The sequence below is a fragment of the Neospora caninum genome, chromosome Ia (assembly GCF_000208865.1).
Source record: "Neospora caninum Liverpool complete genome, chromosome Ia".
In the NCBI taxonomy this organism is placed as follows: Eukaryota; Apicomplexa; class Conoidasida; order Eucoccidiorida; family Sarcocystidae; genus Neospora; species Neospora caninum.
The window spans coordinates 2,002,156-2,018,296 of NC_018385.1; the positions used below are offsets into that span (position 1 = coordinate 2,002,156).

At 53.3% G+C, this 16,141-nt stretch overlaps 2 protein-coding genes across 2 annotated transcripts; both read right to left on the reverse strand.

Annotated features, from left to right (window-relative positions):
* Positions 1-69: 69 nt before the first annotated feature.
* NCLIV_002140 (wd repeat protein, related) lies at positions 70-8,699 on the reverse strand (the record flags this gene model as incomplete). Its single annotated transcript, XM_003879713.1, has 10 exons — positions 70-236; positions 1,348-1,585; positions 1,919-2,041; positions 2,699-2,848; positions 3,011-3,093; positions 3,426-3,648; positions 4,079-4,348; positions 4,904-5,210; positions 5,744-7,272; positions 8,118-8,699. 10 exons carry the CDS (start codon positions 8,697-8,699, stop codon positions 70-72), a joined length of 3,672 nt encoding a protein of 1,223 aa, XP_003879762.1.
* Positions 8,700-12,903: 4,204 nt separating this feature from the next.
* NCLIV_002150 (hypothetical protein) lies at positions 12,904-13,989 on the reverse strand (the record flags this gene model as incomplete). The annotated part of the gene is made up of 3 exons (XM_003879714.1): positions 12,904-13,382; positions 13,603-13,713; positions 13,932-13,989. 3 exons carry the CDS (start codon positions 13,987-13,989, stop codon positions 12,904-12,906), a joined length of 648 nt encoding a protein of 215 aa, XP_003879763.1.
* Positions 13,990-16,141: the final 2,152 nt, after the last annotated feature.

Genomic DNA, 16,141 nt, shown 5'->3' on the forward strand with positions numbered 1-16,141 from the left:
ACAAGCAAGAACAACACAGTGTCAGTCCTGATACGGATGCACCCGGAGTGAGACTAGTCCCCGGCGCAATCAACTGGGACAGAGGGCCTCCTGCTCGGGTCGGTTGTTTCTGATCGACGCGTTGATGAAGGCGAGAGTGTGAAGATTGGAGCAGAATGGCGCATGAAGGTTCGCCTGTTGCTGTTGTAACTGGCGGAGAATCAACAGGAAGAGCGTTCGCAGATCGACAGAGACCCCTGCGCAGAAAAGTGTCAAATACAACACAAGCGAAGTGGTCAGTGAACGCTACTTCTTATTTCAAAAAGTCGACATGTCTCTTCTTCAGTCCTGGGGTTCTCTGGAGCACGCGATAGGAGCAAGCTCTGCAGTACGGATGTCGCGAACGAACGCGACTGGGCTTAGAGTTCCCGTTCTATTTCGGTTCGCCTCCGAAAATGGGGGCCCGTTCTAATCCAGGAAAAGTCGATGCTACGTGTGAAGGCCAGGTATTTGATGTCGCAGTTCCCGTGTACATCAATGGTTTTCACCGCACGCCTCCGGCTGAACAGCCCAGCACACGGTAGTCAGTCAAACTGCCCATGCCGCGATATTCCTCACTTGTCAAACGCTCGAATGCTTCGTTTGCTCTGGCGCCTTGATTTTTGGAATCCTTCCTCGCTCCAGATCGGCTGGAGGATCCAGTCGACGGTGACCACAAAGCAGCCAAGTCGCCTGCATTGCATGCACACCAGCGCTTTGATGCCGTTTTGAGAATCACCTTTGGCGTGAAGACGTACGCAAACAAACAGTGCACCTTTCTAATCGGCTCGATTCGCTGGCCGCGTCGCACTCCCACCACGAGGCGTGCCGCGAACACGTCTTGCCGCTCCTCTCCGCACCTCTCAAGAGGCACACGTGGACAGTCGCCTTACGCCAAGGATGTAAAGAACGGAATGACGCGGCTCTGCATGAGGAGGAGGCATCGGCAACAGCTCCTTCACAAGCGTATGCTTGCACGATCAGGGCAAAATCGGCACGCATGTTTTTTAAAATCGCTAGGAACCACTCCCGACGCAGAGAGCCAAAAGCAAGACTGATTGCTTCTCTAGCCGAAGCCGTACGTGCCACGTCTCGGAAACGAAGCAAGAGAGCTGTTGTTGCCCGTCGAGGCAGGACGCGTCAGCGACGCAAAGCACACCAAAAGGACCGCCCCATTCAAGTGCATGACATGTGAACGCGGCCGTTGGAAGGTCTCAAGTTTTAAAAAAACGGCTTCACCGGTGGACCTGCGAACCTCGTAGTAATCCTCAGCAACACCGGGGCCCGAAAAGCACGCCGGAGAAAATCGGCCAGAAGAAAGGCACGCACCTTGGAATACGTGCATGTGGAGCTTCATGACGCTCCGTAGCCACAGAAGATGCAACTGAAGGTGGGGCGTCCCCACGCCGACGTCCGTGGAGACCAGAAGATGGAGGAAGAAGAGGAGAGGAGGCAGCAACGCCGGCGCAAGAGAGGAACAGACAAGAACGACGGAAGACGGAGGGATCGCCTCGTAGATCGACAACAGTGTCGGCAGGTCATTCAACACCAAGCTGAGGATGAACGCCTGAACGGGCAAGCACATGTCACAAAAACCGGCGTCCTTGTTACGATCTGCACTGCACTGATTCAGCAGAGTGGGTAACACCGGAAGGTATCCTCCCAGCGTCCATTCGGAAGCGAACGCGTTCTGCGCGGGTGTCTCGGCACCTAGCAGAAACGTGGATTTCGCAGTTTCTTTCGACGGCAAGCAAGACCTAGACTGTGAAACGTGGGCTGTCTCGAAGCTCCTCCGGAGGACCCGAAACAGTTGGTCTCTTCCGGTCATCGGAGCTCTCCGAGGCAAAAGCAAAGGCCAGGAAGGATGTGCAATGGACCTGCAACGAAAGCTTCGACGCACCTTCGCATATTCGCGCCGGTCCAGCGCTCGTGAGATGCTTCCCGTCGTGACGTTCGCCGTCAGCATCGGTGGCGGTGCGCATGCAAGTCGTGAGGAGGTTCCGAAGGCCGCGTACATTCCGCTCTACGCGTCAGCACAGAGACCGAGCACTGGTCTTGACCCTACACTGTTTCGGTTCGACAGGGCTCCGCCCTCACTTTCCAGGTAACCACCTTTCTCAGAGAGCCAGTGGAAGCATGCCGCCGCTTTTCCATGTCGTAAATGATCCAGAAGCGACCGTCCCTAGAACGCCTCTTAAGCGGGAAACTCGTGTGTAGCCTTCGCCCACCCCGAAACGGATTCCACTACGGCGAGTAGCACACACTTGATTTACTGCCGCCGAGAATGGAAAGATAATCGCAGCTGCAACATCCGTAACAAGGCTTCACCGTACCAAAGCCTGCCTCTCTCGCCAATATATATATATATATATATATATATATATATATATATGCATACGAAAACAGAGTACGTAAAAAAGTGCAAAGCTTGTTGCCCGTGAAGTGGTGTCACCATCGTAAACAGAAAAATTCTCGGCGGCACATATGCCCAACAAATATGAGTACATACACATATGCATATATATATATATATATATATTTGTGGAAGCGGAAGTGAGTGTGTGTATACTTGCAGGTATATTCCACCTCTTTTTGTTGGTACATGCTCAGGGAGAATACAGCATATCAACTTTTTCCCGCACGGAGGCAAGCGCCGCCCGTCTGACTGCGCGACCCTCACCTTCGAGTCTAAGCTGAAGATATAAAGACCGTGTGAAGTAGCCACAGCCCAGCTTCTGCTGTCTGCGGAAAAGGCGACCTGGTGAAGAAGGAAGAGGCGCGATTTCTTCGAGGCGAACTGGCCAGCTTGGACACCTGGCAAGGCGAAATGCTGAAGACGCGACGAACACAGCAGCGAGGCACAGAACGCAGGCGAAACAGATTGTCATCCAGAGCTTCTGGAATAACAAAGCGACATCAAGACAGGGGCAACGGAGATATGTGTGCCGCACAACACTTTGGCGCAAAGATCAATAGAGAGGCAAAGACGCACTTGTTTGATTCTCCGGCGTTCGCGCACTCCTTCGTTTAGCGCATCGTCTTCATCGGAGAGATCGTATTCTTGTAGGGGGTCACCTAGCGAGCAAGAGAAAGACACAAACCAAAAGTAACAATTTGGGGCTCCGTCAGACAACACACGGCATGGCCTTTTCACCACCTCTCAAACCACCCAGTCTTCTGCGGCTCTTGAGCTCTGTGGAAAGGTGAGCGAAGGAAAGCGTTCGAGTCCAAAACGTTTAGCCACCAAGAAGCCGCACTAGCCAGGCGCCCGGCCGACTCGGCACAGACTTGCGTCTCCACGAGCTGCTCAGGCAAAAACGTGTGGAGGGGCAACCGTGCTCGAGACGGGCGAGAGACCGAAGCCAGGCACCCCTTCGTTTCCCTTGAATTCGGTAACAGGGCCCTACCGCTGTCGGTAATAAAGCGGGAATTCAACTCTCTTAGGATCCCATCAAGCAGACGATTCCGCGTCAGCGAGAACCTCGCCAGGAGGGCGCCACTTCGCGCCTCGTACAAGAAAGTAGTCGCGCAGTGTCGACTGCCGACAAGCAACAGACTGCCCGTGGACGAGAAGGCGAGAGAGTCCACAGATACGTTCAAGTCCAGTCCTGCTGTGTTCCCGAGAGCCTCCTGAAGAGGACAAAAAGACACAAACCGGAGACTCGCCTCGTAGAAGACACGATACAAACTTGCTCGTGCTCCCCTCACCGACAGACACAAACCGGAGACTCGCCTCGTAAACGACACGATACACACTTGCTCGTGCTCCCCTCACCGACAGACACAACAAACTCTGCAGATGTTCCCTTCGCGGCCCGACCGCTGACGTGCCCGAGCCGTACGACTCCCTACGCGAGCCTGCAGCCGTGAAAAACCGCGGCAATAAACGGAAAGCATGTGAGGCATCTCTGGCCTCCAAACCTCGCTGAGGACAGCATCCACCCCGTTCCTGGGCTTCTGAAGAAGTAAGCAGCCTGAGATAAAAAAGGCGACAGCTGCCGCTTTGCAGAAACGAAGTCCTCCGATCCCACTGGTCCCTGCGAGGGCGTCTGTGCCGTACCTTCTTCTCTTTTGAAACCCAGTTGTTCCTTGCTCGGCGGTCGTTCTGACTGGCGCGGCCTCCTTGGATGTCCCGAACGAGATCGAGAGTCGCGACGACGCCTTCGTCGCCTCCGAGCGAAGTGTCCCAAAGGATGACTCGGCCGCCTTCTCCGCCCACCGCGAGGAGATCCGAGCCGCGAGGATCGAAGGCCAGGCACAGAACGCCTCCTGCCTGCTGGAGAGTCTCGGGGGCTCCGCCGTGAGATCGCCGCGCGTAGAGGTCCCACACCTGGAGGCCCAGCAGCACATGCAGCACACAAGGGTATCCACGTTCCGGCACACGTACATGGCCAGAGGTTTCCAGTGGAACCGAATGACGACTCAAACGTGTATATGCGCTTGAGAGTTGGCCTGTCCACGGGCCGAAGGCTATTCGCGTAAAAAAGCGTGTTACCAAGAGACGAAGGGTCAAGTGTCGAAGTCCCTCCCTGGTCACGACACACTGGCATTGTTAGGCGGCGAGTCGCCACGCGGATCACTGGAAAGCGGCCGTTTACAGAAGTGGGACTGTCCACTGCGCTGCCAGCGCCGTGGTTACTGAAACCCGACAGAGAAAAGAGGTGTGCAGGAAAGAAAGCTCTCCGCCTCAAAAGGCGAGCAGGAGAGACCCTTTCGAGCCTTCTATCCCTCATCGACCGCTCGAAGCTCGTGGGGTTTGTCTTCGTTCTCCTGCTGCCTTTACGTTCCTGTTTGTTCAACGCACTCCCCCTGTGTTCCCTTCTTCTCTTGCTCGTGTCTGGGCAGGACGCAAACTCGAAAGCATTTCTTGCATGCGCACCTTTACTTTTTTGTCCCAGCTTCCTGTGACAACCAGTCCCTGCTTATTCGGATGCGGATGAAAGGCGACCGCGACGATGGGCCCCTCGTGCCCGGTCAGCTCATCGACTACTTTGCCTGTCTGGATGCTCCAAACGAAGACCGAATACACGCTCCCCTGGCCGCCTGCGACCAGAAGCTCGCCGCCGGCGTCAATGGCAAGCGAGGAGAACTGCACACTGCCGCTGGGTAGGTCCGCGAGAAGCGACGTCTTGGAGGCGGCTCCACTGGCCCCAAACCCTGCATCCGCTCGCCCGGGTTTCGCCGTGAAGATACTGCGATGAAGAGCACAGAACAAAACAAAGGCATGCCACGACCTCGAGAGGACGATGTTTGGCATCTCGAACTAAAGACAGGCAGACGCAGATACGGCAACGGTACCAAGAACAGAGAGAGTCAACCTGCGCTAGAGGTGTACATTTCGAGGGCGAGGAAAGCGCGACAAGCCAGTTGCTTTCCTCGACAAGGACAACAGGAAAGCCTTCCAAGGTTTTCTTCGTCTTTTTTGCCGGCCACACGCCGCCCATATGCGACCAGGGCTGTTTTTGCAACCCTGCAGTGACACACCAAGCCGCTCGTCGCCCGCGTGTCGCGCGGGAACCCCGCCGCGTATTCATGCTTCTTCCCTTGCCTCCCGCGTTGGAACTTTGCCTGGACCTCCCTCCAAACTCATTCACGTGCCTTCGCATCCCTTGATGCCTTCCCTTCTCTGCGTGTCCCCCCTCGCTCCCACATGTCGCCTGTAGTCCTCTGTTTTGGGCCAGTGTGTGCGGGCGCCTTTGTTTGCGAAGTCTCCCGCCCGACTCACCGGAACTGGCGGTAACGCAGGAGATCGTAGCCCCGCACTGTGCCGTCAAGCGAGGCGGTGAAGACCGCGTTGCCGCCGGGTGCAAACACCAGGGCTGTGACGGCGGCTGCGTGGTCGGCGAAGCTGCAGCAACAGAAGCCTGTTTCTGCATCGAAGAGCTTGACGCGGCCGTCTGTGCTCCCTGTGGCGACAATTCCTCGGGAGTTGCCGAGCCCGAGGCTTCCCCCAGCTCCTTGGAACTGCTGCGCTGCCCCGCCTACGCCGGCCTTGGCCCCAATGCGAGAGGCACCCGAGAGCGCGGCGTCGCCTGCGGGCGAGAACGCGACCGCGCGAAGGCCATGTGCATGCGACTGCTGGCGAAGAACGTACGTCTCGCTTCTCCACTCCCAGACGACTAGCGTCTGCGACTCCACCGCCAGGGCGCCAATCCATTCGCCGTCAAAAGAGAGCGTGATGGCATCCAGAGACGCCAAGCCGAGAGACAGCTTACAGAGGACAGCGAGCGTGGGGAGTTCGTACAACTGGAAAGCACCTCCCGAGAAAGCCACCAAGAGGTACTGCGAAGGGGAGGAAGAGCAAGGATACGAGGCAGAATAGTAGGGACTGAGGTTAGTACACGCTTGGGTTACGTGGTGCCCCCGTCCTAATGAACAGAGAGCCTTTGTCTCCGTCTTCCACACACCGCGCATGTAGTTGACTGGCGCAGAAGACGAACCACTCGAAGCCTGGGGCTCTCCAGATCGTCGCTTCCTGGTTTTCTGATCTCCAGCCCTGTCCCCGGCCGTAGCGCTCCCCTCCTGTTCTTCGTCCGATGTCGGCTCAGAGTCTTCATCGCTACAGCTCCCTTGGTTGAGCTCGGCCTTTCGCTGGTTCCTTGCCTCAAGCAATTTCCGTCCCAACTCGCGGCGCCCAGGATGAATAACATACGCATCTCCTCCGGCCTTTCTCCTCTTCTTCAATCTTTTTTTTAGCGACTGAGTTTCCGCGGTAGGATCACACTTGAGAAGCTTCAGACGGACCATTTCGTGTTCCTCTTCAGTTCGCTGTTTCTCAGTCCATTTCCACAAGACAATGCCTCCCTCACGGTTGACAGATATGATGCGTGTGAGACAGCCGGAGAAACACGCGAATCGAAGGGGATACTTATGGGAGACAAACGCGACGGGTATGAACTCGTCGTCTCCACATGTCTCTCCTGGCTCTGATTTCTTGTGTGATCCACTTCCAGGACGTCCAAAGTTCCCCTTCTCTTCCTCTAGCACCCCCCCATCAGGTCGCGTTATATTCTCTTCTTCATCTCGGATAACCAGACCCTCCGCGCCGTTGCCTTCCGCAGAAACTGACGTAGAAACGAAGGCAGACTTGGCTGCTTTCGCTCGCCACAGTCGCACAGTGCAATCCAAACTGCCAGTCACCAGGTGAGTCGAGTCCGGGGACCATGACAGCGTGGTGATCGTCTGCTGGTGAAGAGTCATGGTTCGGAGAAGGCGAAGCTGATACGCATGGCGGGCTGTGGGAGCATGCCAGACCTGAACGTATGCAAAGTGTCAAAGGGGGAAATATCGAGACAAACGGGACAAAAAGAGGATTGAACGCCGGAGGCAACACCCGTGATACACACTGCCAAGAGGGTGCGAACTCCACGAGCGCTTTTTGATGAATGCAGTTTGTATCCGGTGCGTGGGACAGAATAACTCCCTCCTAAGCTGCGATGTGGGAGTCCAACGAGGAACCGCGTTCACTATCACGGGCTTGCAGCAGCACGAAATGTATGGGTTGCTTTTCCGTTTACTCGATTTGAGTTTGACAGTTCTGGATAGCGGATCATTTGTACGGAGACAATATCTAGTCATAATGTGATAAAACAATACATGGTCTAGCTATGATCTATTTATGTTCTTAATGTCGGAATTGTACGAAGGAGATGGTAACTTCTTTGTACCAATCTATATTGGGGGTAGAAAGCAGAACAAAGTGGCAAGCAAGTGGAGCTTTTCGGTAACCAGCGGAAACCAATGGAGAAAGACAAACAGAAAACACACAGGCGGTCCTGCGGAAAGCAAAAGCGGCCGCACTACAGGAAGACACGCGAAATAGCTTTGACGCAGTAGGCATCGTCAAAACAGAGACACGGACGGAATTAGCTCCTCAACGAGAAAATCACACCTCGAAAACGCAAGTGTCTCCAGCAAGGCGCAGGGTAGATGCCTTCGGTGTGTGGTTTTCTGCAGCCGAATATCATCAACAGTTCTACCAGCAGTCACAGGTTATGCACGAGTCTTCCTCAAAAGGCAATTGTGACAAAACAACCAGTCGACATGCGGACGCAACGAAAATATGTCGTGTGCTACTCGATTTGTGGTTAGTGTAATACCTGAACAGATCGTCCGACAGCGACGGCGAAGAAGCGATCATCTGGGGAAAAGGCAGCTCCGGTAACAGCATGCTGGAGGTCTTTCACTGCGTCCCATTTCCGTTTCTGTTCGGCGCTGGTATTGCTTTTGAATTGAATTCGGTTCACGACACAGCCCTTTGCAAGGTTGACGACCATGCCCTGACCGTGGAGATCGATACAGATGGCTAGCAGATTGTCTGATCTAATGGCGAACCAGGCAACATCCACACGAGCCTCAAAAGGCAAAGTGAAGACTCCGCTGCTACCCGTCGTCTGGTCCGCATGGTGCGAATCCTCCTGAGAGATTCCATCTTCTCGGCCCTCCTGTTCTAAGCGCCTTTGAGAGGACCCTCGGTTCTGACTCGATGCTGACGCTTCCGAGGTCGAAGAAAGACTAGAAACGAGTGCATTTGCAGAATGGTCCTGGGTGTGGAGGCGGTAGCATGCGACCCTATTGCTTGTTGGGGTGTACAGACACTGTACGCGCTTGTCGAAAGCAATGCGCGCCTGAGCGCTGTCGAAGGGTGCCCCCAGAAGATTTGTGAATGAATACGAAAACATTCTGCCGAAGGTAAAGAAAACAGACAAGTAAGCGCGAAAGAGATTCTCACGGGCTTGCACTCAACACTCAACTGGCACGTCCATTGCCAAAACTAGGGAGAGAATACACAAGCTAGTGACTGCGAACGGGGACACCCAGTGGTGGAGGCTTGCCACAATCTGCTTCCTTCCATGCCGTATTCCGAGGCTAATCCCACCTCAATGACATCGCCATGAAAGAGTTTCATAGAAAAAGTCGCGAAGAGTGGGTCCGTGAAGAATCGACGATCCTGAGAGCATGCGCATGTGGGGCCTCGGTGAGTGAAGGCCACGGAAAGCCGTGGGCGACAACCAACAGCCTTGCTAAACTCAAAATCACAGCAAGGTACACGAACACAAAAGCAATGGTCACTAAAAAATATTATGCAGTTACATCCCCGTAGGAGAGAGATATGCTCGTCCAGCGGATGAGCGGCGGGCATGCGAATCCGGAGCCCGCCAGTGTTGGCAACGCATGCCTTGTCACTGTTTACCGCGCACGGATGTGTGGACAGACGTCGCGCCAGCAACACTAGTTGTGGCTTTCAGCAAAAACTTGCATTCAAACTTTTCATGTAGCTTTTTTTTTTGGAACCCGCTCACTTACAAGCAAAGTCTCAGTAACGGCTAGATCTAAGGTAACTCCGGCGGACTGCACTCCCGACACCGCAGCTCGTCAGTCCCCAGGGAACCATCGAAGGAGTAGTTCACAGTCTGCCAGCAAGGATTTGTATCCAATATTAGGCTGCAGTTTCCTACAGGCACGGAGTCTTATGGATAAATAAAAGGCTTGTCTCCTCTGGGGTGGGAGCCCACGTGGGACCGGATCCCCTGGGAAACAAGACAGCCAAGTCGTTCCCACGACAGCCTAGCAACCTAGCAACGCGAATACATTCAGGGAGATCTACCCTGTACGGCTTTTAGCGCTGAAGACGGGCTGGCCGAAAAGAAATTTGGAACGCAGGTTGCAGAGGAGAATGAAAGAGGATATGCGCGGGTAGCTCGAGTAGAGTAGAGATATGGAATCGACGGTTTCAGGATGCTCCTCAGAATAGCAAGGGTTGGTCCTCCACCTCAGGTAACACAACGTAGCCTAGAGTGCCACGCTACTGAAGTATTGAAGCGAGAAGGTCTGACTTTCAACTCCCTGAGATGGTTCGACATGCTTTTGTCTGCTTTTCCGTCTGATACGGGTGAAGATGTGCCCGGCGCTGTAGTGCTGCGGGCGGCATCACTACTAGCCTACAGCTCCTCGTCCACCCCAATGCCAGCTTCTGGAAGCGTATACCCACATGAATTTCCTCTATCTGAAGGCAACCGCTTACAGGTGCCCGTTCAGAGAACGACGACGAAAGGGCCAACAGTAGTGGTAAACGTACTGAGACAGTGGACTACCTGTGGAGTTCAACGCATGACACAGTGGTACGCAACAACACAACGGAGTCGCTCGGTTATATTATCACCACTGACTCCACGTTTCTTCTTATGCCTCATCGAAGAACATAGCGATACTGCCGTCTCCTCTAGAAAAGCCAGCGCTGGTCGAAACTCAGTATCGTTGCCTTCCAATTGTGAGTCTACAGCCGCTTTTCTGTCTTAGAAGTGTCTCCCGAATAATGCGTTTGCGGAGGACGATCAGCGTACTATTTTCAGAAGCAGCCAGTCCGAAGTGGACTGACGGCCGCAAATGCCAGGACCATCGAGTCTTCTCACGCAGGATCTGGCCATGCGGAGACTCGGTTCCCGGGACACCGCGTTGGGCACGACCTTGTCCTGAAAGTGTTATGTGCTCTTGGTGGCGGACCCTGTGTCCAGTACCTTGAATTGGATGCTGTGTATCGTGGTGAAGACCTACTGCACGGCAAGTGGAACGGTCATTTGCGTGGACCGTTTGTTCGAATGGCTGTCACCAGTGTGAAGACGAAACGAGAAGGTTCGCGGCGCTTGCAACGAGTCCCTCGAACACCAACAACATCACTGTCCTGTTAGCGCACCGTCTAGTTGTCTTATCGCCTTACGCCACCAAGGAGCTGTCGCCACTGTATATATGCGACAGTGTGCTAGAAACACACAGTGACTGCATGCAGCTGACTAAGTGCCCTAGACTTTTACTATAAGATAAAAAATGTTTCAATATTTCGAAAGAAATGAAATCCTTGTAATATCCTTCAAGCAGATTACTTTTTCTAATAAAATTTTAACAACATATTTATTAGAAAGTTCTTTAACATACATCGTTTCAAATAGAAAATTTAGTTCTTGATTATATTAAACTTTTTTCAATATCTGTGATATTATTAACCCTAGTATTTGAAGTTTACTTCGTTCTATATAATCAGAAAGTTTAAATAAAAATGAATAGGACTCCAAATTCTCCTTCAGCGAAGATTTTCTGTTGTTACGATATCCGTTGCACAAATCTGCACCGGAGCACATGAATGGCCATGATTGTCCTCTTCCATGTACCTGCCCTTGCCTTTTGTAGATTACGATGATTCAGTGCTTCACCGGGGCTACTTGACGCTGTGGGGATATTTTACAACTGTGACCAGCGTCTGAGACATTCTGGCCCCAGCTTCTCAAAGATCACTCCATTATCCGAACAAATGGCAACGCTCGATTGCACGCAGAGAATCAGTGAGACCCTAAGGCCGTTTATAAACTAGATGTGGCGTACACATGATGATGCGTGACAACTGCATCGAATAGTCGTAGTGTACTGCTGTCACTGTTACACATTGGAGGTACTGCACACACTAATCTTGAGGCCTTCCGTGCAGACCCAGAAAGAGGTGCGCAACTGGCCTGAACAGATGTTTACCAGCCTGATCAGAAAAGCAAGCATTAAATGTATATGCCGACTACGCGTGACTGCCACATGATGCATAAACTTAATGTGGACGAACACACTATGGGGGGAGACACCCTGGTCGCTTCAGTCGACTGCAGCAGCGACAACACCGTGCTGGGATCCATAACACTCTCTGATCACGAATCACTCACCACCCGAATAAAAAGTGCCAACTCGATCACCTTTATACAAAAAACGTAGAGACGGATCAGCAACATGGCATTTCGTCGAGAGCTGACTAGTAGGCGGACGTCATCGCCCGCTTGCACAGCTTTCGCGCCGTCCGCATCAATAGACAAGGATTGAACATAGGCAGGGTGACCCATTATTGTAAATTGTCGCATTCAGTCCATGTAGCCCCAAGCGGCTTAACATTTCGACGTGGACCGTTCTAAGGCGTGAAGTCATGTTACGCAACTATCCGGTAGGTCACCTGCGTCATTTTCCAAGACAACCAGGTATTTAGTGTATGCGGGCGTCATTTGTTTTGTCGCAAGGTGTACACAATAGTAAAAGCCAGAGCGAGACATGGACTGATTTTTCTCGTTGAAACCAGCATTCTATGTGGGCAAAACTACGGAGGAAGGCGAAGTGTAAGGATGCACAATTGAAATTGTTCAAGAGAACGTTACGGCTAGAAGCAAAAGGTTAAATACACACTGCGCCGCAAAAAGCGGAGAGACAGCCAGAGTTGCACGCTGCGGACAGGTAAAGGCATGTGTGGAACACAACAGCCGGCCCCAAAGTGTAGAGCTACCAGTCGGGTGCCAGAACACGGGATTGTGCGATGTCGATTCTCCGGGTAAGCCGATAACGGCTGCAACTAGCAAACCTAGGTCAAACGCCATGGTGGGAAGCTCGTCAGTTGAAAAGTTTGCCAGCACGGCAATACGATGCATGACCAAGGATTACTTCGTGAAGGGGTAATCGATGTTTGGGTGCCCTGGATGCATAGTTAGGATGCATATCCAGGGGGCGGGCGCATGTAGCAGCCAACGAAAAAACAAAACCACTAAGCAAAGACGGCGTATGCCGTCATTCCCGTACGAGAGACCCATGGTGTAACCATGACAAATGGGGGGAAGCCCATTTAGACCAAGAATCGGCTCCACGTCGTTCAGGGGCGGAGGATGACAAGATGAACTCAAATCTTCATTGACCCCTCGTTACTAACGAGGGGGGGCGTGTGGCTACACTTGCCAACGGCCTCAGATGAATAACACACCATTTCAAGAACGACAGAGCGGACGGGGACATGGCACAGGAAGCTCATCCCTGCCCAGGCAAAGACCCGTCAGAGGCGTCGACAAGAAAAGCAGCTCCGGGCGAGGCCACTCAGGCGGTCGCGTTCTCGAGGCTGTCCTTTGCTTTCTCGCAGACAGAGGAAATCATCTGCGCGAGCTTTTCCTGCAGGAGGGGTTTGACTTTGCTGAGCAAGTCCATGAGTACCTTGGAGATATTCTCCTTCACCTTAGAGACAAGGGGCTGTGTGACTTTCTTGACAGTGCCTGCCACTTGCTTTAGGGCCTTCTTCGCGGATTCCCAGAACTGCTGCTCCACCAGCGAAAGGGCCTTCTCGGCATCATGAGGAGCAATGTCTGTCACGCGGGTGTTGGAGATCTGTGCGAACCCGACTTCGGATTCCAGCTCTTCCTCGTCGGCGTTTTGCTGGAAGGTCGCGACCTCGTTCACGATATCAGTGCAGACGTTGCTGACGGTAGGTTTCACGGCAGCGAGCAGCTCCTTTCCAAAGCCGCTCATAGTTTGCTTAAGGACGCTGCTGAAGTCAGCCTCAACGCCCAGCTCCTCCATCACTGCAAAAAACAGAATAGTTAGGGGAGCACGTCGTTGAAGTGCGACGTTCGGAGAGGCCGGTCGCTGTCCCATGACATTCCCCCAAAGAGCCTAGTGTCCTGGTCTGGCGTGGGAGGAATTTTGTCTAGCTGGCCTGTGGCAGCGTGGATAGATCCGGCTAACCGGGAGGTGCAAGGATACCAGTCCCAAGTTTAAAATTGGTGATGGAATGGAACTTACATTGGGCCGTAGCCAGCTGTGAGAGTCTGTCTTGCATCTGAACCTGGAGCATCGAGACCTGAGCCTCGGTGGCCATAGCAAGACCTTGGTTGCTGCCGGCAGGCTGAACCGCTGCACACACGCAAACCAGAGGACAAACGACTCGTAGTTAAGGCGTAAACTACAAACGATATGCACTCCCAGGACGAAATTTGTTGTTTCGGGAAATCTTTTCGTCGGCTTTTTACGGGAGCCTTCACTGTCATGCACACACTAGCCCGAGGGACAGGGTAGCGCGTCTTGGTGCGGTGGAGCGACCTCGGGTCCCGTTGTCGAGCCCAGATACTTACCAGCCGCGGTGCCGAGGGAGCCGAGAACGGCAACGAGGGAGAGGATCTTGGGCGCCATTGTTGGAAATAGGGTTGAAAAGGAAAGACTGAGTTTTGCAATAAACGCGACGGGAGACATTGAAAGAGCAGAAAAATGGAAGTGACGGATTCCTTAAGGGAGTGAGACTCGAAGTGCTCCCCTATCGATCGCTCCTCGACAGAGGTGTCGCGAGCGGGGGGTGGTTGGTCTGTGTCGATGCAGAGGGGCACGACATGTCCAGGTGTGAGTTAGCTAACCGCCCAGCTCTGTTTGTAGGTAGTGTATTGCTCTCCCGCCCCGTGACCGGCTTGACCGATGCTATCGAGCGCAGCAAACATGTTACACCGGTTGTGAAAATCGATCCATGCAGCTAGCGGAGGAGATAATTGGACAGACGTGCACCTCTAGGTGCACCCGTCTTACCGATGGACAGACTGTTGCCTGTGGCTGATTTCTAAAATTCAATTCTACCAGGGGTCGCGCCTACCACAAAAACTGCGCACGAGCTGCCCAATTACTTGAATGCACAACGGCGGATCTCTACACCCTGCTGTGTGTGTCACGGCGGAAAAGCGGCGTTGTCCATGTTCCCTGTACACGGGCTGTCCAGTTTCAGAGAAGACAGGGCAGCCCACCGCGCTGAGCAAAACGTTCCACTCCGATGTCGCACGTTTTCCGGAACAGCACTTTTGCCAAGAGCCGGGAATAACAAGACATTGATGGTTTCGCAGGTGTCTCTCTGTCTTCGATCAAGGGGCCAACCGGTTGGAGAATGCCTGAAGTGTTGCTGGAGATCACGAGGGGACAGAGACCCAGCAAGAGCGCCGGGAACGTTTTACTGTGTCCGTTTCTCCGCCTCTCCGCCCCTTTCCCGGAAGGGATCTATTGTACGTGCCCAACCCCCACGGCTTCTTCGGGTTTCTTCCCGGGCGCTTGTACGAGTCGGACAGAATCATACCGGTAGCGAACGGCTCTGTAGCTCATCGACGCGTTCCGCCTTTCTGCGATTCCAGTTGTCATGGATGTCAACACGAAAATGACCATGCTTTTCAGAGCCCCGTACTAGTCCGAACGAACCAGCTTCACGCCTCAACAGACCACGCCCGCTTTGCTCCTGCCAATATCGCATAATTAACAAATTCCTGTTCACCAGAAACCGTGGGTCCTCATTCTGGAGACGCTATGACTTGCAGCGTTTTGGAGATTCACTCACTCAGCTCGGTCCAGTCAGGTCGAATGCTGTGACAGCGAACACTTAGGGATCGGAATGCGTGAGCCGAACTTCTGCAGTAGAAGCGGTGGAACCACACCCTGTTTGTACAGGTTGCTCTAAGGATATACCTTTTGTGCAATTCGCCATCCCAACAGAGCGGTGCTGCAACCATTCTTCTGTAGGGAGGTGTCCCCATCACAACAACACAGTATTGCTATAACCAGTCTCCTGTAGGGATACGTTCACATCACGACAACACAGTGTTGCTGTGACCAATCTCCTGTGTGGAAGCTCGCTTGTTCAGATAGGGCGGTGCTCTGACCGTTCGCCTTTTGTGCAGTTCGCCATCCCAACAGAGCGGTGCTGCAACCATTCTTCTGTAGGGAGGTGTTCCCATCACAACAACACAGTATTGCTATAACCATTCTCCTGTAGGGATACGTTCACATCACGACAACACAGTGTTGCTGTGACCAATCTCCTCTGTGGAAGCTCGCTTGTTCAGATAGGGCGGTGCTCTGATCGTTCGCCTTTTGTGCAGTTCGCCATCCCAACAGAGCGGTGCTGCAACCATTCTTCTGTAGGGAGGTGTTCCCATCACAACAACACAGTATTGCTATAACCATTCTCCTGTAGGGATACGTTCACATCACGACAACACAGTGTTGCTGTGACCAATCTCCTCTGTGGAAGCTCGCTTGTTCAGATAGGGCGGTGCTCTGACCGTTCGCCTTTTGTGCAGTTCGCCATCCCAACAGAGCGGTGCTGCAACCATTCTTCTGTAGGGAGGTGTTCCCATCACAACAACACAGTATTGCTATAACCATTCTCCTGTAGGGATACGTTCACATCACGACAACACAGTGTTGCTGTGACCAATCTCCTGTGTGGAAGCTCGCTTGTTCAGATAGGGCGGTGCTCTGACCGTTCGCCTTTTGTGCAGTTCGCCATCCCAACAGAGCGGTGCTGCAACCATTC